The following is a 26,341-nucleotide window of genomic DNA, read 5'->3' on the forward strand; positions in this document are numbered from 1 at the left end:
ATGGGTGGCTACGTGTCTCTGGTGGAGCCCCTGGTGGTCCTCCACACCGTTAGCACCTCCTTCTTTGGGATGGCCCTGACGCTGGTGGTGTACAGCCGCTCCCTGGAGCTGTGCGGAGGGCAGAGTGATGCCGCCCAGGCGCTCTCCATGCGGTTCTTTCTTTTCCAGGGCATAGTGACCACCTTCTGCGCTCTGCTCTCCATCGCGCCCCTCACCCGGTTGGCGGAGCGCCGTGGGGGGCGCGTGCGGCTGCTGTGCCCACAGCTGGGCTCCGTGCTGAGCATGGGCTTCCTGCTGGCCCTGCTGCTGCTGCGACTGCCTCTGGAGGTGCTGTACGTGGGCGCCGCGCTGCACGGGCTCAGCGGGGGGTCTCCGGGCTTCTGGAGCGGGGTGGTGGCGCTGGCATCACTCCAGTCCAACAGGGGGCGCCGCACGCTGAAGCTCAACACTGTGGACTTCTGCGCAGGCGCAGCAGGGGTGGTAAGTGGGCTCCTGTCTGGGCACGTGTATAGCCTGGGCCAGAGCGGGGTGGCGCTGGTGGGCACGGCCATGTTCCTGGGCACCACCTCCATCCTCTACTCCACGTTTCTCCTCTCCTTCCCCAAGCACCCTCCCCCGTCCAGAGAGGACCTTCTGCCACTCTTGCATCGCCAGAGCACCGGTGTGCAGTCGCCCAGGGTGGCGGTGGCCTTGGTGATGGCAGCCCTGGTGCTGTTTGACGTGGGCATGAGCGGGGCGGAGGACGTGCTCTCCCTCTACGTGCTCAAGCCCCCTCTGAGCTGGGACTCGGTGTGGGCGGGCTACGGCAGCGCCGCCACCCAGGCCATGTACCTGAGCAGCTTCCTGGGCGTGCTGGTGCTCTCCCCACGGCTGGGGGACACAACCCTCATCCTGCTGGGCATCGTCTCCAACTGTACGGGCATGGCCATCATGGCATTCGCCACCCACAGCTGGGTCTACTTCATGGGTGAGTCAGGTATTAGTAAAAACCCGGGGTTATTCACAAATAAGTGTTACCAGCTGTAGTACAGACTTTATGCAGTACAGGCTTAAAAGATAATATGTGAATATTGTAGGTTGAAGAAGTATAAATGTCATGGAGTCATGTACTAAGTGGTTAGAGCAAGTCACTGAAATCACTTGAGCGGTATGGAGGAGGAGGTATTTTAAATCCCTAAATCTGGATTGTCTTATAACAGCATACAGTTTTACAACTAATACAAGCACAGTGATAAATCTGTTGTTAGTTAACTCTCATCTTCTCACCTACAGCGCGGGGAATCATGATGTTCGCCTGTGTTCCCATGCCAACGTTGAAGGCACAGTTATCCAAGATTCTGGATGCACAGCAGTATGGTAAACCTGCATTGCTAACATACAGACACTAGAGGGCGACAGGATCTTTTTTAGGAAAACATACCTCTGAGACATCATCCTCTACTTATTCATACAACTTATCTAAAAACTTTTCACCACCTGAGAAACTGAAAGACCGTGTAAACATTGAAAGCAATATTTATGCACACTGTGCTTATAAGCGGCAGGGAATAAACAAATAAAACCTGGTAAGCAAATTTTGTTTGTGGCTCCATAGCGGTATGGTTCCTATGTACTGTATGTATGGATGGTTCCTATGTACTGTATGTATGTATGGTTCCTATGTAGTGTTTGAATCTGGATGTATAAATGATTCCTCTGGTCCTCTCCCTCTCACCAGGTTCTGTGTTTGGTTGGTTGCAGCTGGCCCTGTCTGTGGGTAACGTCGTCTCCACGGCGATCTTCACACTCATCTACCCTCTCACCCTTCCATGGCACAGCGGCTTTTGCTTCCTCATCTCCAGTGCCATTAGCTACTGCAGCATCATACCTGTCCTGTGAGTCCACCACACACACACACTTCCTCCTCTCCAGTGCAGTTATCTACTGCAGCATCATACCGGTCCTGTGAGTCTACCACACACACACACACACACACACACACACACACACACACACACACACACACACACACACACACACACACACACACACACACACACACACACACACACACTCTCAACTTTCTAACTGTTCAACCCAACACAATCTGTATGTACATCTATCTACCCCCCACCCCGCCTACATGCATCTGTTCAACCCTGTGCAGATATCTGTATGGACTGTTTCTAACTCATTTCTTTCTTGTTTTGCTTGTTTTCAGCTATCTCAACTGTAGAAGCATCAGGAGCCCATATGTGTTCATTTCAGGAGATGAATAACATCACAATAACTCAACTGAAACCTTTTATGAATGAAAACAAAAAGGTTTCTGAGAAATTACATCATTCCCTGGGAGAAAAGAGTAAACAAAACACAAACACATCAGCAGTTTAACTCATCTTTAATAATTAGCAACATATGTAATAAACATAAACAAGACATGTGTGTCTTTTTTATCGCATCATAACTACATTATTTATCATTGTATATTATATGCTGTATAAGTTTCACTGCATCCTAATATAAACAACTCTGTGGTAAATATCAACACAGGTGGCTGTGTTAAACAGGAGTTATGGTGTGGGTGACGCGGATGACATCTATCCTCTGAGCCAGGGCTCTCATCAACTTGTCCATGCGGGACTTGCTCATGGGGGAGCGGTTGTACCACTCGTGGCTCTGCAGGTCGACGCCGGTGCGCTGGTTGGAGTAGATGGCGTCGTGGTGGCTGAGGAAGCCAGCCGTGTGCTTGGTGGCGTACACGCGGAAGTCCTGCAGAGGGCAGCGTAGAGGGTCGTCGGGCTGTGCGAACATGCGCAGGGGGGGCTGCTCAGAGTCAGCGGGGTCCACCCACTCTAGGCAATCCAACACGGGCCGGTTGACCCCTGACCTCGGCGTAGGCGCTACGCGTATGAGGTGGAACTTTCCGGCGGGTACGGGCCACATGCGGTAGAGGTGTTTAGGGCCGAAGGCACGCAGGTTGTTGAAGAGCACCAGGTGCAGCAGCGCCTCAGGTGAGCCGCGGCCCAGCACGCCCAGACGGCGCAGCTCCTCCTCTTCTTCGGTGGTCACACTGCGGATCACCTCCGCGTGCCGGTCCATCTCGCGCTCACGCAGCACCTGGCAGTACTCGTCCAGCAGCTGACGCGTATCGGGCAGCTCGGGGGACCGCAGCACGCTGTAGAAGCAGCCCTGCACCTGTAACACAAGCGACCCAGTTACCACCCAATACAATATTTATACTATACTACATCAGTCATATACAGACATACTAACATTCAACATGACCTAACACTTTAACAATATTAACATATTAACAATATCCAGTACCACATTTACCGAATTATGGCATTTGCCAAAACATATTTCATTAAATATAACATCAGTAAATATAATAATCTTGTATATTTAAGGTAAATAAGTACACAATATAACACACTGATATTGGGTTATTCAAAATGACAAAAACATGATGATATTCCATAGCATGACATCTAAGACCAAAGGAGCGTATGGAGGCACGCGCACCCTGAGGTGTCGGTCGAGGCAGCGGGCATGGCACATCAGTGTGGTCTGTGTGAGCTGACGGCTGCCACCCTCCCACATGTATATCAGGTAGGACACCAGCAAAGCGTCCAGCTCAATCAGGGACAGGCAGCCCAGCGAGCGCGAGTGGTTCGGACGCATCGATGCCAGCCAGGCCTGGAAACTTAACACATTGCACAGGCTTCCCAGAATTCCCTTTGGTTTCTCTGAAGGCAGAAGAGACAGAAAAAAGGATGTTGAAATTAACAAGCTGCAGATGTTCCTCAAGATCATGCTCAAGAGACTGGATCAAATACAGCCACTGTACATAATCATTCATTCAGATATAATAGTCCAGTTACTTTCCAGGATGAATAATTTAGGTGAAATAAAATGATTAAGACAGTAGAGCTTACATTCATTTCAAAACCCTCTTCAGGAAAATGGTTGACAAACTAATAAATGCAATTCACACAGATGTAGTAATGCATGTGGTTTACACAAAGACAGCGATATCATTCCGTATTTGGTCCAGCACTTACTTCTGGCAGCTGCCATCCTTCTGTTGCTCCTGTCCGCGGATGAGCCAGGGGCAGTTGAGGTGGAGGGGTCTGCGTGAGGGGATCCGGGGGTGGCAGGGGAGGGGTGCCCCTCTGTCTCTGACTTCCGACGGCCCCGCAACGGGGTGGTGGATGCTGCGTCTCCTGCTCCGGTCTGAGATGTGTTCATGAGCTCGTCCTCCGCGGCACTGTCCGTGTCGGAGCCCAGATCCTCCAGGTGCATGCTGAGCTGGGAGTTGTGAAAGGCAGCCGCGGTAGTAGCATTATCTTCGGCAGTGCACGCCATCTCCTGGATGGCGCTTTCGGACAGTTTGGAGATTTTGGGAAGACTGGCACCCCAGGGGGCACTGCTTTTCCCAGCAATGGGGGAGTCTGTGGAGGTGGTGGCCTGTTCCTGTGGCCTCCAAGTACAGGTGGACGGCCCCTTCTTCTTCCTCTTCTGAGTTTTTCCTTTGGTCCGCTCTGGGGTGGGGGCTTCTCTCTGCTCTCTGCTGACATCATCACCTCGCTCCCCTGAAGCGTGAGTGACAAGGCTGCTTTGGCTGTCGTCAGATTCAGCTGGGGCTTCCCCCCTAGCAATGCTCAGATCAGCCGGCCCCTCTGCAATGTCTTGCTCCTCTTCCTCTGGACCAGGAGGGAACCTGTTCCTCGTCTTGGTCCTACTCAGGATCTTCTTTGCCTCCCCCACTTTGCCGGAGAGTGACGACAAGGGCCAGTTGTATGCATGTCCAGCAGTGCAATTCCATGGAAGCACAAAAGTGTTCACCTCTTCCAACCTGTATCCTTCTGCCCGATAAGGGATGTGTGGACATATAGTGGAGTGAGAATGAGACCAAGTCACCAAATTCTTGAAATCTTCAGCCATAATATGTAGTAAGGCCCCACTATGGAGATCCTCTATCAGCTGAATGTTGAGGGAAATAAAGCAGAGGAAATGCATTAAAATGAATTGCATTTGGTTTATTTGCAGTAATTCCAAACAGCCATGGGAGCTGAAATTAATGTACTGTACAATAACGTTAATAGTGAAGCGAACGTTTTTGTATTTAACCTTATCTAACATAACTAACCTTAGCCAAAAGACGTTAGCGAAAGCTAGTCATCCATATTTTTTAAATTAACGTCTTAGAAGACAAAGTAGCTAGCTAGCGATCATAGCTAGCTAGCTAGAATAGATATTTAGCTACCCCCCACAACAACAAACTGGTATCAATAATAAACCAATTAAATTAACAATTACAGCTGCTATCAGTAACATGTGACACTTTCGTAAATCATGACAGAATAGCCTGCTAGTCACGTAGCCTCCAAGTTAATTTTGATGAACGATTAACGCTAACCTTCACCTAAAGGTAAAGGTCCAGTATTTAGCAAATGCTTTTATCCAAGACTTAACTTACATCACAAATCGCCTCCAAATCCGTTCCAGTGAAAAATTCGTCCATTTAGCCAATTAAGCTTTACCTTATTATACTATTAAATGATGAATCACAAATCTCTCAGAAAAGGCAGGGAATAGTCATGTTCATGTCCTGCTTATGCAGTTATTGAAATGAATGCTAGCCTAAACTAAATTGTGAGTTTTTGAAACAATGTGTTGATAAGGGGGGATTGGAATGATAGAACACTGTTGTGAAAACAATTCCGTTTAAACAAAATCGGAAAGTTCTGGCATCGCATACAGATACATAACAGACGGTTAGAATCTTTCACTGACCTTTCGCAAGGTCCCGCCCCAGAACGATTCTTGTCCAATCCTACCTTAGCAACAGTTTCTATGTAAGGGTTTCTATGTCAAGCTTTTCACAAAGCGCAGTATGCACGGTATGGACCTGTAAATTAAATTGCAGGTATCTCTGAATTAAAGGGGTCCTATGGGGGGGGGGGGGGGGGGTCGTGTACATTTTTAATGGTAATTTTAATATTTTAAACCCTCCACTTCTGTAATGTACAAGGCCTAATGTCATGCACGGGATGATATTAAGATGATTGTTCCACAATACATCGATAATCTTCTCTGGCAATACACTGCTTTTTGAGGGTTTTGCAGGTAGTTCCAAATTGCAGGGAAGGTTCTGAAAAGCTTGACAGGCCAACAGTAACAGGGTGGGACTTTGCGATAGATGAATTCCACATGCTTACCTGACGATAGGAGTGTAAGGCCTATTCGGGATACTTTCTGCCGCCCAGCCAAACAGCCTGAATTCACCACCGGGTGTCGCTCAAACATTGCGACCTCTGTAATGAAGTTTATTGCCAGATGAACCACCGTTTCCTATGATACAAAGTTCGTGAATTAATGCGTTTTCCACTGAAGTGTCATTATCGGATAAGGTTAACGTTACTGTGTCGTACAGGCATACAACAGGCCAACTAGCTTGATTCTTTAAAGCTGCCATTTCAGAGTTCACAGTCTCCCTGACAAATACCTAACATGTCATTATCTCTGCCACAGACACAATGGTCCCGTATCATGTCTCCAGAGTGGTCATCAACTATTTATTGTCAAGCAGGTGCGTCACCTCACACCCACCTGCAAAGGGTAATTTCCTGAAAAGGGAACAATACACCAAATTAATTATCTTGGCATATGTGATACAATCTTCAGTATCTACGCAAAGAAAATACAATAGACCTAACTTAAAGATATTTTTATATTTGTGTATTCCTGTCATATACGCACATAACAGACTTAAACAATGACTAAACGGGCCGTATTAATGTCATTAGACATTAGATAAAAACATCACATCAAAATGTGTAAAAATCAGTGGTCGGTATCTACGACCATAGTACGTTCAAATTAAATTCTACTAATTTAGCTGGGGGAGGAGAGTTGGATAATATTAAACGGAAAACTCCAAAATTAAACTTGTACTTTTACGAGGATATAGGATCGGATATTCTCTAAGAGTCATAGTCATATAGTTTTTGTCCAAGAACCACATCGCTTCACTTTACGTGGCTGGATTAACTTCATCACACCAAAGATGCCACCAGTGAACAGGGAACGTAGGTTCCACATTAGTGAGAAGGTGCAGCCTCAGCCATCGAGGAATCGGTTGAAGGTGAATTAACGCTGGATGCTGCCATCGGATCGGATGTATCCTGCCGTTGTTCCAATGGCGATGGGATCGTTCTATCAGTGGCTGCAGTGTAGCTTGTCAGTTAGACAGGAAGTGTTCCATTTCCATCCCCCAGGCAAAACTTGTAATGTGTGATCATCCTTTATTATAATATCTTCGTCTGGTTTATTTGCGCCACCAACCAGTTAGGATATAGTATGAAGAGGTTATGAAAGTATGGGATATAGCCTATGTGTCCGACTGTCGCTTGGTGACATATTCACGCGAATTTACAACTTTATTCTCGTAAATGATGAGGTTGTTTTCACTGACTATTATCTCCTCTCCCCTAGCACCCTAACGATCTTTTTTTCTTTTTTGTACTACAATGGCCCTAATACGCCGTCGTACGTAGCTCTGGGGTAGCCTACACCAAGTTTGCACGTTTTGGTATGACTTATAGCCTATTTTATTTGGCACATAGCCTACAGCCTACCATGGGGATCTAGACTAGTGCAGGGTTTTTGCTGTGTCTCATGGCAGCTGGAAGCTGGTGAACTGAAACCTCTACACCAGGTGCTCACAAGCGGCACTGTCTCACTCCAAAGGCTTTCAAACATCAAAGATGTATTGAAGCCTTTGATGCCAGGGAGGGCTGAAATCCCGAAAGATAAAGGTTTGATCAGGAGACTGTGTCGACTGTGAGCAGGCACTTACGTGCCCAGACCACAATAGTCCAAAAGGAGGTTAGAAATCATTCCAGTCATCATGAAGACATACACACGGCCCAAGGAGTGCTGGCCAATAAACTGGCAATTGTTGGCTAAATGCTACACAGACTCAGCGAGTAACCAGTGAGCGAGAGAGGTCTTCGCTTTGGCTTTCATCTGAAAGGGGGAAGTGTGTGTGCGTGTGTCCTCATTTGCGTTTGGGTCATTCAATTGACCCATACCCAATCACATAGCATTTCATTCATACCCCAAACACAGAATGAAAGCAACCTAGTTAATGAAATCGAAACTTCTTTGAGGAGACACGGCCCACGTTGAAATATTTATCAGGCAAACTGCAGCAAGCTATCAGATATCCTAATGATAAGCCCATTGGACTAACAATAAAACACTTTCTTTCCTTAAGATATGGCTACAACAAATATGCAAGGGAAACTGTATATTTAAAAAGTTTGAAGGATAGGTCATCGAAATCGATAATCTGTAGATGTTTGTGCTGTTATTGTAGTGTGTGAATGTGTTTTCTCTGTTTGTCTTGTATTAGTAGTTGGTCAAGTAACGTTACCCTCATTTATATTAGTTGGTCAAGTAAAATTACCCTCATTAGTAGCCTAATATACAGAAAAACGAAAACAAAAGAAACACACACTTGTACACGCACTCAAATATCATGGTAATAATTGAAAAGTCTTCTCTGAACACACACTGATAACAACATAGTCACATCCTATCAGAGGTAACCTGTGGAGTGAGACGCCCACAACTTCTCGAGGTTCTCCAATCAGTGCACTCATCGAAGACCGCCTCGCTGTACTCTGGTCGCCGCCATTTTGTCAAGCTATAAGAAAACTCAGCCAAGCAGCGCATTCTCTGATCTTACTTGTAGCTAGCTAGTTCCTCTTTATGCAATGGACGGGTAAGTTCTTAAACATATTTTCCTCTGCCTTGCTTTCATCGATTAACCTGTAAGCAGCGCTATCGCAGTGGTTTACAAGTTGTCACAGTTTTCCCAAGTTATTGAGTCTTTGATCGTAAAGCTTTTACGTTAAACTTTGGTTAGGGTTATCCAACGTTACTTCACCAAACGTGTCTGCAGGTTGCGATGGAAACATAACTTGCACTACCAAACTAGACTAACTGGCTTTGAACAACGTTGTGATTAATATTTGTTCACATGAAACTGCTTGTTGTGTTCACAATTAAATAAGGTCCTTTCAGCACCTCTAAATACTTTTTCGAACTTGAGCGTTTGTTTTTGGTTCTTTGCAGTCGTATAATTAACCATTTACCAGACCAGGAATATTTCTTGCTCCGCTAACGTTAACCTACCACAAAAAGCGTTGACGATCCCTCTAGCGACTGATGACGGTGTCTGGCCACCTGTGGCTATTGTGGCAAAATCATTTGAACTAGACTTGCGCGAACCATCATTTTACCCAAATTACTCCGGTGGTCGATGGACAGTCTTTGTTTTGCAATGCATCCAGTAGTGAGGAGCTAATTTGGCTAGCAAGTTAGATCTAGCTTCAGTCGCACGGTCCCGACCCTGCTTGAGCATCGCTCTGCGCAGTAGTATGAATGCAGTGGTAAGCTGATGCACTCTTGGTTCTTCCCCTGCTCAGTCTATTTATCTCGGCCCAATAAACTTGACCAAGTCGTAATTCATCTTACATGCGTGCAGGCTGTAAAGTCAAATGTATTGTTAATGTGAAGTTAACCTAATCGTCTGTTTGGTAAGGTTACTCATTTCCCATTTTTCTCAACAGCCGCCTAGAGACTGAATTGTATCCTATGGGATCCACTTATGCAGAATTAGAGTAAGTAATTGTCCATTAACATCAGTTTCATAGTGCTCGGTAGGGCCAGTTATGTACATTGCATTTGATTACATTTTTGTATTAGTTTGCTAGTTACTGAGTTTTGTTAGTAGTTCGCTCGTTAACACAAGGATAAGTCAACTTTGTTGCGTCAACATGCTCAGTTTTATAACGTCGAAGAGGAAGTCCTCTTCAGGTTCACAAACGTTGGAGACGAAGAGATATTTTTTCCTTTGTGTGGTGTAACGTTATTGTATGTTCCTGAATATTTTATAGGTTAGTTCATTATCTTGGCGTCTGCATCTTCAGGGGCCTAGTGGGTCTGAAGTTACCTGTAACCTGAGCAAGGGAACGAGTCTAGGTGTTAACTGACTGTGTCTTGTTTCTAGCGTTAGCTCCTGGGGGTGAGTGAGTGTAGGCTGGTGTGGCTGTAACCTAAAGATCCACGCAATTCCCTGTATGGTTTCGTAACTTTGGTCGAGTATGATCAGACACTTGGCTGGAATGCAATACGGTGGATTTGGCTATTTTTTTATTTTGTTATTATTATATGGTTTTCACAAGTGTAATGCCGAGGTGGGCGACCAATGTAATGTTTCCTTTGGAGCTCTGTCCTGTTCCTGTTTTTAAGACGGAGGCTTTTTGGTCGGGGCATCTCTGCAGCCCAATGGAGACAGGATGTGTGGGGAGGGGGAGGGGGGTTAATCTTCAACCAGCACTGGCCCTAAATACCGCTCATATTTCATGTTCGGGAGACGCTGTGGGAACGAAGCGTTGGTCCCGTTTAGTTTGTAGCCCCCAATCGAGTTGTGAAAGTGAAAACATCACAGAAGTGTTTCTGTTTCATTCCATGGCCACTGTTTGCGAAATCCTATAAAATGTGCGTGTTAAAAAGCTTGGTGGTATTTTATGTTCGACTCTGACTGGAAAGATAGGCGCTGCTTTTATTCAACAAGAATGTCTGGATGCCATTTTAGTCGCGTAAACGCACTAGCCTAATTACTTCCTGATGGCAGAGATTTCCATGGCCTCATTGTGTATAAATCCCTCGCCCCAAAAGACAGAATGATATAGGCAAGGGCCCATTGATTGATTTGCCACCTTCACATGTGCATCATCTTCCTCTCTTTCTGCTTAGCCTTATTGTTTGTATGCCTGTATGTTTTTACCATGTTTACACATTGAAATGTATGTTAATGGATCAAATCTGTCTAATCTACTGTTTACTTAGCATTTTGTTTTTCTCTTCACAGCGTTGTCCATGATATAGCAGTTGGTACAAAGGTAAGCATTTCCTTCCTCCCTATGTCTTTTCTCCATATCCTCTCTGCCATGCCTCGATAGGAGGCTGGCTGCCGTCCCTGTGAAGGGAAGACACAAATGTCTGCCCCGGAGACGTTTCGGCAGCTTTGCCGTTTCACAGTTTGTCCTTGCCTGTGTACAAACGAGAGGTTCCCAGCAGTCTGTGACTGCACAGGAGGTTGCCAGGGTGCAGATGTAACTACATTAGCAGGACTCACTGCTGCATGTCTGGGCATTGTTACCAGAGGAAGGACTGAGACCCATACTTTGGACTGTTAAAAAAAAAAAAAAAAAACCTCTAACCTGTTCCAGCCCACTCACTGGGTTTCTGGGCAACAATGACTGGAAATGACACAGTGCTTTATTTGCCAAGGCCGTAGCTTGTGTGAGCCAGCCATTGCTCTGCAGGTTCCCATTTGCTTAACAATGGTCAGACCCACCTAGAGCTATGGCAACCAGTGACGTAAATTCAGGGACTAGATTACATGGTTGGGTGTGTCCAGCCTCTGTAGCTGAAATGGTTAGGCTTTGTGTGTGTGTGTGTGTGTGATGAAACATAACATTGGCTTTTTTCTAGTTTTAAGTTTGTTTGTTGGACTGTGTTAAATAGTTTCTCATTTAGCCCACCACATGTATTGTATCCCATATGGAGCCAAGGCCATGTTGCACGGATAGTTACCATCAAAATGTTCATTAGCAGTGGTGGGAGCAGAGCCGTTTCTAGGCCGACGGTAATTATGGGCGGTGCGCGTGGTTGCCTGGTAGCCTAATGCTGTGGGTGCATTCCTGTGTCCCACTTCCTCCCACCCCTGCCTCCTCCGTAGCCTAATCTCTCCCAGTCCTCGCTCTCTGTCTCACGAGCTGTCTCACACACGTGATTCCAATTCTCCAGGTTACACACTCACACCCCATTTTTCACTTAACACTCAATGTGGATAGGTGTTAAAACTGTAAACAATCTTGAGTTGGAGCGATTGTATTCCACGGTCATGTATTCTAACAGGATGCGTCACCCAGTAAGGCATTAGCGGCTATGGAAGAAGTGCATCTAATTGCTCCTAGCTCTTCCCTCCGTCTCATCCCTGCGGTAGTAGTTTTGCTCTCTAAGGTCGCCCTAGAGCCAAGCAACATTCTTCAGCAGACGTTTCACACAGATAATCATCTGTGGTATGCAACATGCTGGGGGGTGCCTCTGCCCAAAGAACAAAGGCCAATTCTTCCAAGGCACTGTGTGTGTGTGTTTGTCTTCGAAATAGGTTGTGTCTTTGACCTGTACATAGGCATAGCCTTCCCTGACAAACTAACCAGTAGCCCTTAGTTGCTAATATCTGTTAGTTGGGCAACAAATGTCGGCTGGTAGTTCTGGTATTTGGCAGCCTTGGGGCATATTCAGAAACTGATAGTTACCGGGCTCAGATTGGCAGGCCTACCTAAGAAAAGGGCCAGACAGCTGGTCATTTATGTTCCATCTTCAGCTGTAACTGGTAGCCTTGCTGTGTGACGCAGGCAATGTTTTCTGCACCATTAAGTGTCCGAGTGTATATTATCTCTGGAAATATTTGAATCCCTTCTGTTGGAAGTGTGATGGGTGGATCGCAGTGATGATGGCTGTGTGGGAGGGCACAGTTGCTGGTTTCTTGCTCGGGCCTGTCTTGACTGCTCCTCCTGTAAAAGCAGAGCCAGCAGTGTTATCTGCACAAAAAGGGAAGCAGCAGCTCTGTGTGTGTGTCCTTCGTGGCTGTAATTTGTCCTCAGTGCTTCCTGTGTACCTCATAGGGTTGGTCATTACAACCAGCGCACCTCAAAGAGCATCTCTTTAAAACTGCAGCAATAAGAGGAAGTGGCTCTATTGTAAAACAGCCTGGACCTGAAACCAGGCTTCCCCTCTCCGGGCTGCAGTGCTGCTGTTTGTTCAGCTTGGTTACTTTCTTGATGGGTTTTCACCGCCAGGAGCCATGGCTTTCGGGTGAGGTGGGTGAAGCAGGAATGAAGGAAGACGATGATCTCAGTGCTGTTCAGGCTGTGATCTGTATTAATGCAAGGCTGTAACCCCCTTTTGTAGTCAGCTAAACTGAAATTCACTGGGGAGGCTCTTGTGGCTGATTGCCTGTTGAGTGTCGTGTGAGACACGGTGTGTGTATGAGTGAGAGGGGTGGAGGTCTTTAGGTTCAAACGGCTGCTTGTTTACCTTTGGCTGTGATGGAGCGCAGCCTCATTTCCACAGCCCTCCTGAAACAGTGGGAGAGAGGGGAGGTGAATGGAACCCATTCAGCATATGCAAATATGTTTAGCCCCTTCCCCCTTACTTGCTCACACACACACACATGAGCACCCTAACCATGAACCACCCCATATCCCATGTTCTGTTTGCTTCACTAATGAGATAAGATCACGGCAGAACAGGCACAGCAATCGCTTTACTGCTGTGTGTGTGTGTGTGTGTGTGTGTGTGTGTGTGTGTGTGTGTGTGTGTGTGTGTGTGTGTGTGTGTGTGTGTGTGTGTGTGTGTGTGTGTGTGTGTGTGTGTGTGTGTGTGTGTGTGAGATCCGGGTCAATGATTCGGTGACGTCTCCTATGCTCCTGTAAAGTTTGAAAAGATGCAGACGTGATACCTGAGCCCCCTGCCCCCCCCCCCCCCCCCCCCCAGTCACGTTTGACATCTGCCCCCTGAGGTGAGTGCTCATCCTCGGACCTGGGGCAGAGAGAGGCACACCTGCCCCCTGAGTGAGCGCTCATCCTCAGACTGAGGGGCAGAGATAGGCACACCTGGCCCTGGGGAGACAATAAGCTTTGTGTACTCTGAGCCCCGCAGGAGGGTGGGGCCCCACTCACCTGCAGACACCACCATGCTGTTGCCATGGTGAGTGAGGCATTCGCGGATGCAATGGTAATGGCCCCATTCTTTGTGCAAATAGTTTCAAGCTTCCCCCACCACAAGTCCATCTCCAGTTTCACCCCACCCCTGTAATCTCTTTAACCTGGTTTCATCGTAACCCCTCCCCCCACCCTGACATGGATGGCCCTGTTCCTCTCACAGGAGCCCCTGTTCTTCTGTATTTAGTCTTTAAGAAGCAGTAAGTGTGTCCTGATAGACTAGTGTGTGTGTGTGTGTGTGTGTGTGCTGGGGGTCCCGTCTCCTCAGGGGAGCTCTGAAGTACAGATTAATGAAGGGACTGTTTTAAAGACCTGTGTGGGGGGCAGAGCTTCGTGAAGCGCGGGAACAAAAGCGCGCTGTACTCTGTGGCCTGTCGTGTGTGTGTGTGTGTGTGTGTGTGTGTGCGCTGTCAGGCAGCGGCGCTGAAGCGCTAAGGGCTCTCAGTGAACGACTCCCCCAGGCAGGCATTCCTCCTCTGGGGCCGTGGAGCACCCACCCCCACTCAGCCCCCGCGCTACATATGGTTCTCATTCAGCTCCTGAACTGTGGAATCCTGCATGGGGGGGGGGGGTTGTGTGTGAACACGTCCACGAGGCTCAAGCAGGCTGCTCTCTGTCTGTCTGTGAAAATTAGTGAACTCTGTTTCTAAATGCTTCGAGGGTCACATGTAAGAATTCGGCCCTGTGGCTGACACTTACCCCAGATTTACATGCTGCACAGAAACCTCACGTTTGCTTGGGTTTATAAGGCTGTTGACACTGTGTGTGTGATGTGCTGAGAGATAGCCTTGAGGCTGCAGTGTCATAGTGTGTCTGTGTGTGTGCTGACGTTTGGGTGTGTAAAGGGAAATATTTTGCATATATTGCTCTTCCTGCTTGCCCACTTATTCCTGTTGCCTGACAACCCAGAAAACTAGTTCTGGAAGGTTTCCACTCCCTCCCCCAAAACCCTGTCTGTCAGGCCTGGGGGGTTGGGGTGTGGTGCAGTTCATTGGGGGGGGAGGTGGGGAGTGCTGGTTGGGTGACCCCACCCTTCCCCAGGCCATACCACAGGCATGTGCTGCTTGAAACAGGAAGTCCCAACCCTCACCAAGGGAGAGTGACTCTTTCTTGCTCTCTCACTCTCTCTGTCCCTCGCTTTTGTTGGTATGTGTCCTGGTCCAGAATAAACAACACAAGCATGGCCTTATTAGGGCTTTTCCAAAAGCCAGCATCCTGCTCAGCGTGAAGGGAAAGGCCAAGTCTTGGTCCTTTTTTTGCTGAGGAACGTTCCTAACAGTGAAATGAGCCGGAAGGATCTAAGTGGCAGCCATGATAAGACTTGGTTGAATTCTGTAAATGCTTAGGAAAGGTGCTTCAATGCTTCCTTTCAAATCTCCTTTAGTATAGGGTACACTGCAGCATCCTTTACAAAAGGAGATAGAACCAGCCCACAATTCCTAGCGGCAACAACAACCCAATCAACAACCGATCAACGTGACCCAAGTCATTAACATCTGCCTTTGCATGATTAGTAGTAGCCTAGTGTAAGTGCAGTCGGATTCACTGAGCACCGCGGTGGTCTGTTCCTCAGTCTTTAGGAATTTCACTCAACCACGTTTCCTTGACTTTGATGGAAAATGTCATGTCAAGGAAACGTGAAGGGGAGGGGGGGGGGGGGGGGCGATAGGACGGACTGTCTGCCTGCAGCCCAGTTCCGGACTTGCCTTCCTGTCGGGGACCTCATCCCTCACATGATTAGGTACTGCTGTCTGTGTTGTGCCTGAGAGAAATGCCGCATGGTCTACTCCACAGACATTGATTAGTCATGTCTGATGGGGCCTTTTGATAAAGGAAGTGGGAGTTTTTCACAGTTATTGTCTATAGGGTACTTGCTTGTTCAACCTGCTAACTTTTCAAGTGTAAGGGGGTTCTTGTCTTGCTGCAGTCATGTGATGAGCACATGTTTGATTTCTCTGAGGATGATCACCAAAGCCAAGCCAGTCACCTGGCCTACTGTGGTGGAGAGTTGTGTTCTGTTGTCTGTGTGTCCCCATTGAACTGACCTTGCATCTCTTGTGTGTGTTCTTCCAGAGAGGATCTGACGAGCTTTTCTCCTGCGTGACAAACGGGCCCTATATCATGACCAGTCCAGCAGGTTTGTATGGTAATGCACCCCCCTTTCTCTCTCTTTGTTTAAAAAAAATAATAATTTCATCAGTTTTGTTCTCAGTTTCTTTCCCCCCCTTTGATCATGTCAATCTGACCATGTCTGCCCCTCTGCCCCCTCTCAGCGAACGGCAACGACAGCAAGAAGTTCAAAGGTGACATTCGGAGTCCAGGCGTTCCGTCTCGGGTCATCCATGTGCGTAAGCTTCCCAGTGACATCAACGAGGCTGAAGTCATCTCTCTAGGCCTGCCCTTTGGCAAGGTCACCAATCTGCTCATGCTGAAAGCCAAGAACCAGGTACACACACGCACATTTATATATATATTAATACACACACACACACACACACACACACACACACACACACACACACACACCTCGGAATTATTCGATGATTACACATGTTTATGCCCAGACCATGAGCAGAACTGGAAGTGAACTTGTCTTTGTGTGTGTGTGTGTGTGTGTGTGTGTAGGCCTTCATTGAGATGAACTCCGAGGAGGCAGCTCAGACCATGGTCACCTACTACTCGTCAGTGACCGCCCTCATCAGGAACCACCCAGTGTTCATGCAGTACTCCAACCACAAAGAGCTCAAAACAGACAACTCGCCCAACCAAGTGGTACGTCAGGCTGCAACAGCAGCACCTCGCCTACCCCCGCTCAAAGTGCCATTTTCCAACAAAAAATACAAGACACACACACACACACGCAGAGATGGGAGCAGAAAGGCGTGGAATAATCCGCTGACTAAAGTGCTTGGAGACGGAATTTTTGAGTGTGTGTGTGCTCATTGGTTTGAGAATGTATTTTTAAAAAAAAACAAATTTTTCTGTTTGTTGTGGCTGTGGAGAGACTGATTATGTGGGACTGTTTTGCCATCCATGCCCCAATTTGAACCAAAGAAATGTTTGGATCTCCTCTGATCTGGCACTGGGAGCTTGGGGGGTGTGTGTGTGTGAGAGAAATGTTTGGATCTCCTCTGATCTGGCACTGGGAGCTTGGGGGGGTGTGTGTGTGTGAGAGAAATGTTTGGATCTCCTCTGATCTGGCACTGGGAGCTTGGCCCATGCTTTTAATTAAGGTCAGATGAAACGGGCCCTAGAAGGTTCTATTTTTTTTTTTTTGGAGAATGCATGGAAAGCCGCAGGTATTTTCCCATTAAGAAAGCAAAGGTATGTGTACGCGTGCTCATTTGCCTTTCCGGTGTTCCCAACTCTTGTGTTGGTCATCAGGCTTTTGGCCTTCCCGCTCATTTGCCAGCAGGCTGTGGGAAGCCAGAGATGGGCAAGTAATGAAAGTGGTTTTATTTTAAGGGGGGGGGGGCGCAGCAGTGTGGCCATAGAGGTATTTGAGTCCGCGGCCCCCACACCCGAACCACGATGTGAGCAACAGGCCTCTGGTTTGCTTATCCAGCATTTCCTGAAGGCTTGGTTAGGCTGACTCATTTGGAAATATTTAGCCTTAGTACTTAAACATGTTACAACTGATGCCGCTCCAACACATGGTTCCAAGCTGTTTTGTTCTCTGTGGCTCAGCAGGAGTGTGGATTTCCGTGTGTGTGTGTGTGAAAGAGAAGGGGAAGTGTTTGTAGTGTTTGAGTTGAGTGGTGTTTGCTCAGTGTACAAAAACGAATGTATTTGCCAGCACTCCTTGTGAGGACTGTGTGTGTGTGTGTGTGTGTGTGTTTACCCTCTCCCACTCAGCCTGTAGTTTTTTTTTCATACTTTGTTGTCGTGATCCGATCCATTCCTCCCTCTTTCCAAACAACCATTTCTGTGGAGACGACATGATGCTTGCACCTGGAGCATGCCACAGCCCCCCCCCCAGATGTTTTCGTCCGGCGCCCTCAGCCCCCCCAGGTGTTTGAGTGCCTCTCTCTCTGTAGTTTTGTTTACTTTCACTGCTGCCCACGCAGGTGTGGAGCACTAATCAGGGAGCTGAGATTGTATCTTTTCTTTTTCTCTCTCTGTCTCTCTGATGAGGACATGTTTAGTTTACGCTTGAATGCCCGTTGGAATGTTATCATGTCTGAGCACACGGGTCTCCTTGGCTCCTGGAGGGATGGAGGGAGGGAAGCTGATGATGGGTTTGAGTGCTTGTGTTTGCGGGGTGGGGCAGAGAAGGGGTCCGTGTGGGGTCCCTCTGCGGTGGCGTTGGTAGGATGCGCGCGCGCACACACACACACACACACGCGCGCATGAATCCCTGTGGTAGTGGGGCTAGTGAAGTTTGTACCCAGGGTGCTAAGTGTTTCTCTCCTCCCTCAGAGAGCCCAGGCGGCGCTGCAGGCGGTGAACGCGGTCCAGGGGGGCGGGATGCCTATGGCCGCTGTGGACGGCACCGCTGTCATGGGCGGCATGGGCGGCATGGGTGGCATGGGCGGCCCCAGTCCTGTGCTCCGGGTCATCGTGGAGAACCTCTTCTACCCTGTCACTCTTGACGTGCTGCATCAGGTAGGCACACGTCTGTCACTGTGGAAACACACACACACACAAACACACACACACTTAACTCTGAGTCACACTTGAGCGGTCTTTATCTTCATTAGATGTTTATTTCAGTTGAGGGACATAAAGATAATGACTTGACTCCCCTTTCCCACAGATCTTCTCTAAGTTTGGCACAGTGCTGAAGGTCATCACGTTCACCAAGAACAACCAGTTCCAGGCTCTCCTGCAGTATCCTGACGCCTTGACTGCTCAGCACTCCAAACTGGTAAGAGACGCCCTCTAATGGCCACTGGCAGCATCACACCCTAAAAATCCTCTAAGCGCAACCGAAGTCCATGAGTAAACCTTTGTGCTCATTTGTAATCCTTGACATCAAAGTTAAAGGTCATAATCAGACTTTCAACCAATAAATGAACTAATCTAACTTGCACACAATGAAACGGATGCGTGTACAATATATCATGGTATGAAAAAGAATTAAATGTATTCCTCCTTTCCCAGGCTTTGGATGGGCAGAACATCTACAATGCCTGCTGCACCCTGAGGATCAGCTACTCCAAGCTGACCAGCCTGAACGTCAAGTACAACAATGACAAGAGTCGGGACTACACGCGCCCCGACCTGCCCACCGGGGACAGCCAGCCGCCCCTGGAGCACCAGGCCGCCATGGCCGCCTTCGGTGAGCCACAGCCCTCCTGTCAGCAGAGTCCCTGTTAGCGTGCCAAGCTCTCGTTTCTCATTTACTACCACAGTACCACATTGCTGAGGGGAAGGGGGGGGGGTGTGTGTGTGTGATTTTGTTTGGGAGGTCCTCCCTTTCTTTTACACCCCCCTCCCCTCCTGTTTGTGTTCCTCATGCTCTCTACACGTCTTTGCCTTGTCTGCATTCCTCGCTCTCTTCCTCTCCTGCTTTGTGAGTCTCACCCTCTCCTCTGTGTGTCCCTGCCCAGCAGGCCCAGGAATCATCTCTGGTCCGTTCCCTGGAGCCCACGGCTTCCCCCCCGCCTTCGCCATCCAGCAAGGTGAGTCTGTCCTCTGGGAGACCGGAGATGCTGGAACCTCTGCGTCTGGGCAGCAGCTGGTTAATCTGGACTCTTGAGTCCCAGAATGCACTGGGCCCTGCTCACTTTAGCTGTCTGCGTGTTTCCAGAGTAGCGGTAACGACCACAACAAAAACAAAGACCGCATTCCTTACATGACTTGTGCGTTCGTAAAACTGCAAAGTATTCTGTAGGAACCACAACGCTGTAGAAACCGCTTCAGTGCTATGAAGAGACCCTACCCACAGAAATGCCCACTGGCCTTCCAGACCGAATGTGACCACTATGCTCTTCCCCCCCCCCCCCTCTCTCAGGGTTGGCAATGCCGGGTATGCCTGGAGCCCTGGCCCAGCTGGCCATGCCTGGCGTTGGCCAGAGAATGGCGTTCCCCCAGATGTCCGGCGGGCACTGTGTGCTGCTGGTCAGCAACCTCAACCCTGAGGTTAGTCCACTGCCTTCAAACACACACACACACACACACACACACACACACACTTTACCCTAGCACTTTCGTAACTCTAAACGCGTAAAAGGGCCGCATACTTACATTAGCCTAGATCTAGAAGAGGGCTACTGATATATTAGCCTTACCACATAGGAGGGCTCCGTTATGTTGGCCTAGCCCTCTTGGAGAGCTGCGTATTTAGGTTGGCCTTGCCCTATAGGAGGTTTTGCGGATTTCTTACATTCGTTTTCTATTGGCAACACCTTTCTTGCTCATGGTGGTGTCCATTTGGACCCTGCCCATGTTGTTGTCTCTGAAGGTCCTTTTAATCTTAATCTTAAATTAATCTCCATTAACCTGAGTCTCCTACTTCCTGTTTCTCCTGTTCTGCATGCCTGTGGTGGCTGTGGCCCGGCTGATTGGTCAGTGGTAGCTGACATCACAGATAGCTTAGACCTCATCAGAAACATTAGTGTGCCCACTTAATAATCTCATTAATTTCTGTTGAGTTTATGTTTCGCTCTTTTTGTAATGAGTCGTCTGATTCTCTGCTGTTTAGACACTTCATATTTCTTTGTGTATACTGACCTTGTTTTTTTTTACCTCCTTTTCTCTTGTGTTTCTCCCTCCCATTCCCCCTCTCCTCTCTCTCCCCCTTTTTTTGTTTTTTAATCCCTCCATCTCTGTTGCCAACTGGCTGCACGCATCATATCCCTCTACCATCCTTTGTCTCAACACATACTGCCCCTCCCAAAAATGTCATCATTACTCCCCACCAATATTCTCCTTCTACCTCCTTTTTTTTTCTCTCTCTCATACACACACACACACACACACACACATTCACATTCACATTCACTCACACGCACTCACACACACACTCTCTATCATTCCATGCCATCCCATTCATAATCTATTACCCCTTCCATTCTTTTTTTTTTTTTTTTTTTTTTCACTTAAATATATTCATTAACACCCCCTCCCCTCCCCCTCCTCCCAATATCACGTTCTGCCCGTTTCTCGCCGCTTCCTGTGGATCTGATCTGGCCGCTGCGCTGCGCTGTGCTCCGCTGTGGACCCTTCTGCTCCATCTTTCCCTGTCCCCTCTCCTCCACTCCACTCCACTCCACTCCACTGCCTCTCTGTTGTCTCCTAAAGAGAGTTACGCCCCAATGCCTCTTTATTCTTTTCGGTATGTTACCCTTTTTAGCTTCCTTATTTTTAAGTACTCATGGTTTTCTTTTCCCTTTTGGCTTTGTTTACTTGTGTTGGATCATGTTTTTGATGTTTTGCCTTATTTAAATTGTTATGATTTTGTAATGCCAAGAGTGCCCTTTGCTTTGCATTTGAGTGAGTTTTATTACAATAGGCCAAAAGGCAGCAGCTCTCTAATGCCGTTCTTCCATACTAATGGCATCACTAGACGTGGCTTTGCTCAGTTCGGCCTGGATTTGCATTTCCATCCATTGGGGTCTACTTGCTTGATAGTGTGTCCAAGTTAGGTTGTCCCGACACACCAAAATATTCGACAAAGAACTCCACGGCACAAAGTATAATGCAATTTTTGTCCCTTTTTATTTAGGTATGTATAACGGTGGCCCCAAAAGGACACATTTGGTTTAGTCTAAAAATAATATAACCTAATCTAACCTGTTTAGTTTGTAGGTTGGTTTACTTTAGTCCAAGATAATGGTGGTGGCTTGGTTAAAATGAATTCCATTATTTCTAAGCCCTCATCCTTGCTAATATTAATGTTATCCATTTCTTATTCTAAGCCCTCATCCTTGCTAATATTAATGTTATCCGTTTCTTATTCTATGTGGGCTAGCTTGCCAGCCTGCTAGTTCTCCAGATAAGTGTTATTTAACCACGGAATTTATCTTTTCATCAAGTTCATACCACTGTCAATGTCAACCATTTATTGTCGTTGTTATAGTTACTATTCAAACTTTTTATACCGATGTGCTTCATACATGTGTGTATGCATGTACAAAAATACACGCACACTATGGCAAGCACTGAATGATGACTCATAAATGCTCTCTTTTGTGATTGGCTCAAAGTGCTGTGTGGCACTGTTTGGTGCTGTTCAACCTGTAATGGAAATGCAAATTAGCTGTGCACAGCCCGGCTGAGTGTGACCCAAAGTGCTCGTGGAAAAACCCCATTATAGTCCCCTACAAGCAATATTATCTGGCTTCCGCTCCGCAATACATACCCGACTTTGGTCCATTCCATTCCAGGGCATTCATCTGACTGAGACTGCAGCCTTTTGTCGCTTATGAGTCCATTGTGCGATCTCTGTATGTAAATACACCCAAACCGACCGATGTGACTTTACATCTCAGTGGTTCTGACCATTTCTGAAAGGATCAAGCGCTGTTAAGTCCCTCTGTCTGCAATAGGTGGTGTATTTACATCAGGGGTCATATACAATGCACTGTAGATGAGTGACATTGCATTTGTTCTGGTGATCACTACTGTTACTCCAGACTTGCATGGCTAGATCTTAAGTCATTTTTTGCCTGCTTTTTGAATGCTGTTTCAGTTGCATAGTGAGTTAAGACGCCTGTGATCATGTTTTACACCAGATCGATTACTTACGCCCCTCCTTACTCTTAAAGCCCCTTATCCGTTGAGTTCGGTTATGCGGGCCGAGCCTGGACCGAACGTGGGCCAACTCTGCACAGTCAAGACTCTCTCTCTCCAAACATGTTCTGTGTTTGGGGTTTATTAGCATATAGATAGACGCATATGCTAAGAACAAACCCTTTTTAATCTCCAGCTACCCTTCAGACCTTTGTCCAGTGTAGTTTAGCCTGTGGTTCTGGAAGCTTATAGAGTGTAAACATTCATAGCTTTGTGCATTAAATGGAGGTTCTTAATGTTGACTGTGTGAATAGTGGCTTCCCTGAGGCCCGGGTTAGACTGTGATGTGTCCTCCCTCTCTCTCTCTCTCTCTCTCCCTCGCTCTGCTGTTGCTGACTCCTGTCGTCTCGCTCTGTCCTGCTCTCTCCAGGTGTATATGGGGATGTGATGAGGGTGAAGATCCTGTTCAATAAGAAAGAGAACGCCCTGATCCAGATGGCTGACGGAACACAGGCACAGCTAGGTAACCGCTCGGCACACCTTCCTGCTCCCTGTGTCCTTAGGGCAGTGGATCCCAAACGCTTCATGTGTCCTTAGGACACTGGATCCCAAACGGCAATTTGATCTTATTTGAGGGATCTCAGAGTTTACTCAACACAATTGTCTGGCTCTCTAGAATCCAGTCAAGGACTGCATGGGTTTCCCTATGAAAAAAAGCCATTCTGTCCCTCATAGACCAGCCTCGCACTGTCATTTGAATGTATTCACATTGATCACAATTTCTGTAACACTGATTAGAGTCTCAAATGCTTAAGGACACATGTATATGGAGCAGAAATGGCTTCTGACTGTTCATCTCCCCCTCCAGCGATGAGCCACCTGAATGGCCAGAAGCTGCAGGGCAGAGCGATGAGAGTGACCCTGTCCAAACACACAGCCGTGCAGTTGCCCCGAGAAGGCCACGAGGACCAGGGCCTCACCAAGGACTACGGCAGCTCGCCGCTGCACCGCTTCAAGAAGCCCGGATCCAAGAACTACTCCAACATCTTCCCACCCTCCTCCACACTCCACCTCTCCAACATCCCGTGAGTTTATTCAGATGGTTTTATTTGGTAGATGCTTCTTTCCAAAGTTTTAGACTTTAGCATAACTCATAACACCACTGGAAGTGTAATGGTGACAAATGGTAATAATAATACACCTCTACGTGCATCTTTAAACATGCAAAAATATACTTTTATATATGCACACCTCCATTGCCAGCTGCTCTCTGTCTGAGTCTTGTTTTGACCGGTCTTCCCTCTTCCTTCTAGGCCATCAGTGGTTGAGGAGGACCTGAAGATGCTCTTCTCCAGCACCGGTTCCATGGTCAAGGGCTTCAAGTTCTTCCAGTAAGTACTCCATACACGCCGTCTTTGGAGTGCTCTAGCCTTAGTGTCTGTGTGCCAGAATAGAGCTGTGTTCTAATGACCATGTTGCGTTTCCAGGAAAGACCACAAGATGGCGCTGATCCAGATGGGCGCAGTGGAGGAGGCCATCCAGTGCCTGATCGAGTTCCACAACCACGACCTCGGCGAGAACCACCACCTCCGAGTGTCCTTCTCCAAATCCACCATCTGAGAGCGCCTGGCAGAGGCCAGTAAAACAGGACTGTCACTTTAGACCTCAACTGTGTCGGGTGGTGGAGGACACTGCTATCCCATGAGGCCTTGACCGCAAAGCTCACTTCTGTCATTCCTTTTAGCATATTTTCGCATATTTATGATGTGAACATCATTTATGTATGATGGATATCTATGATGAGTTCCATATAATCTTGCCTTACAGTCAAATGGAGGAGGAGGAGGGGGGGGGAAGGCACATTGGATTTTACTTAAGTTTTTATTTTTATTTTATTATTTCTTTGTAATTTTTAAGTTTATTTTAGTTGACCAGCTAGCATCTCAGTTAGAGACTCTTCTCCTGCATGATGTAAGTCTTTCATTCCCAGCCTCCTCTGCATTCCAGTGTCACGGGTCCAGCACCACGAGCCTCTGACTGCCTCCGGTTGTGCTTCATGTAGCATGGAGCTCTCAGCCTGGGCAGGCTTCTGCTTGTGCCTTAGTGTAGGTGTCGGACTCCCAGCATTCCCCAGTGGCACGTCACAAACCGTCGCATTTCTGTTCTGGCCTTTTCCACATTTTTAAGCTGAAGTTTACGACCTGTAGTCAATGTACTTCTAAGGTTACACGTTATCTCTGAGCGTTACAGGGCATTTTTCTTAGGCAAGACAAGTCAATCTTGTTTCCAAACGAGACTCCGCTGAGGCGCGGCCTCTCCTCAAAGACCCATGAAATAATTTTGAGTGCTTGTTGCGTGCCCTTTTTAGGGCAGGTTGGGTTTATGTTATGTTAGTCAATCATTTATACTGTGTCTAGATATACAATGTTTACATTCCATTGTCATTGATCTTATGCAATCATTTTTTTTTTTAAGAAAGAAAATTGATGTTTTTCAAATATATATGTGTAAGTGCAAATGTTAGTTATTATTCCAACCAGTACTGTTCATCATTGCATATAGGGCCCAAATATAAGTCTGGTGTTTTTTTTTTTGTGTTTTAAAAAAGGAACACTTGGTCAAACTTTCTTGACAATATAATGTTTCCTCAGTGTGCGGTGTAAGATTTGTGTTTTGCTATTTTATTGCAAAGCCCATGTGTTTGTTACGTATATGCATGTACACTATGGCTCCAAACCAAAGTTCCTCAACCCTTTTCCAACAAACTAGTTCTATGCTGAGATGGATGCTCTTGCCTGCCTTTCATTCCTGTACACACACACATACAAACGCGCACACAACACACATAAACACATAAACACACGATCTTTTATCAAAGGAACAGATGCTGGAATATTTTTTTCTTGTCCCCATGGTTACTACCTGGCTCTTGGGTGGAATCAGTCTTGTTCTTGCGTGTGACCAGGTAGAATCCAGTCAAGTCTTTGCTACTATGTGGCTTGTGGGCAGAAGCAGCTGGTACAGATTGTGCCTTTCAGAAAAAGAAAAAAAAATCACAAAGGTCTTGATCTCTCTGTGCAGGTGCCTTTCAACACAATGTGTCTTAGTTTTTCAAAACCTTTTTTATGCATATACTGGACTGTCAAGGGGCATCTTTGGGGTGCCGAGATGTAAAGGCTTTGATGTGGCCAGTCGGAAAGCAGTAGATCTCAAGAAGCTACAGGAGGGCCAGAGTATGATGGTGTGTTCTTTTTTTTGTATTATTGTGTTCGCTGTCCTACACTTTGAAATGGGTTTGAAGTAGATTGTTTGTGTTTGACACATTAGGCCACTAGTGTGTGAGGGACCAACCTTTTACAAGGCTTTTGGGCACCGACGTGCTCTTCGACCAAGGTTTATTTTACAAACAATATATCACTCTCAAGACTTGTCCTTGTGTGAAGAGTCTGAAACTGAAAAGACATGTCTTTGTTTTTTTAAGTTTGAGTTTGTATATGCATTTAACCTTTACAACAACAGCAAGTGAAATGCATAGCATTTTATTCACTATAATCTCAATTTAAATGGGTGTCTTAAAATCATTTAGTGCATTTGACACGGACTGGTTGTGTATACTATTTTTGTACCACAAGACATTAAAGCAGCTTTGGGTTTTATATCAGAAAAAGTCTCTTGCTTGTAGATTTTCAGTCGCGAAAAGATTTGTATCGGAAGAAAAGTTTGTGAAGCAAAGCAAAGATGATCCATCCTTCCTGGACTCTAAGTGTATTTTTGTAGATATTGCTGCAATAAAACTGTTTAATCACCGAAAA

At 47.0% G+C, this 26,341-nt stretch overlaps 3 protein-coding genes across 9 annotated transcripts; 2 read left to right on the forward strand and 1 right to left on the reverse strand.

Moving 5' to 3' along the window:
- On the forward strand, nucleotides 1-2,418 carry LOC105896418 (thymic stromal cotransporter homolog). Its single transcript, XM_012823171.2, has 4 exons — nucleotides 1-967; nucleotides 1,273-1,356; nucleotides 1,718-1,874; nucleotides 2,201-2,418. The coding sequence occupies exons 1-4, from the start codon at nucleotides 1-3 to the stop codon at nucleotides 2,256-2,258; spliced, it is 1,266 nt and encodes a 421-aa protein (XP_012678625.2). The 3' UTR covers nucleotides 2,259-2,418.
- On the reverse strand, nucleotides 2,385-9,313 carry LOC116222054. Its single transcript, XM_031574728.2, has 5 exons — nucleotides 9,190-9,313; nucleotides 6,207-6,339; nucleotides 4,047-4,968; nucleotides 3,508-3,731; nucleotides 2,385-3,177 (listed from the first exon to the last, which is right to left on the reverse strand). The coding sequence occupies exons 3-5, from the start codon at nucleotides 4,927-4,929 to the stop codon at nucleotides 2,542-2,544; spliced, it is 1,743 nt and encodes a 580-aa protein (XP_031430588.1). The 5' UTR covers nucleotides 4,930-4,968; nucleotides 6,207-6,339; nucleotides 9,190-9,313; the 3' UTR covers nucleotides 2,385-2,541.
- Nucleotides 8,686-26,341, forward strand: ptbp1b (polypyrimidine tract binding protein 1b). Of its 7 annotated transcripts, none has more exons than XM_012823205.3 (16): nucleotides 8,686-8,776; nucleotides 9,627-9,677; nucleotides 10,931-10,961; nucleotides 15,927-15,999; nucleotides 16,127-16,299; nucleotides 16,479-16,625; nucleotides 18,273-18,458; nucleotides 18,610-18,720; nucleotides 18,957-19,134; nucleotides 19,406-19,477; nucleotides 19,810-19,937; nucleotides 21,099-21,132; nucleotides 22,960-23,052; nucleotides 23,398-23,614; nucleotides 23,843-23,920; nucleotides 24,017-26,341. In XM_012823205.3, the coding sequence occupies exons 1-16, from the start codon at nucleotides 8,769-8,771 to the stop codon at nucleotides 24,147-24,149; spliced, it is 1,713 nt and encodes a 570-aa protein (XP_012678659.1). In that variant the 5' UTR covers nucleotides 8,686-8,768; the 3' UTR covers nucleotides 24,150-26,341. The 7 variants fall into 7 exon arrangements, with proteins under 7 accessions (XP_012678659.1, XP_031430590.1, XP_031430591.1 ...); XM_031574730.2 differs by having other exon boundaries at nucleotides 19,409-19,477; XM_031574731.2 differs by having other exon boundaries at nucleotides 15,927-15,990.

This window comes from Clupea harengus, chromosome 10, assembly GCF_900700415.2.
Source record: "Clupea harengus chromosome 10, Ch_v2.0.2, whole genome shotgun sequence".
Classification (NCBI taxonomy): domain Eukaryota; kingdom Metazoa; phylum Chordata; class Actinopteri; order Clupeiformes; family Clupeidae; genus Clupea; species Clupea harengus.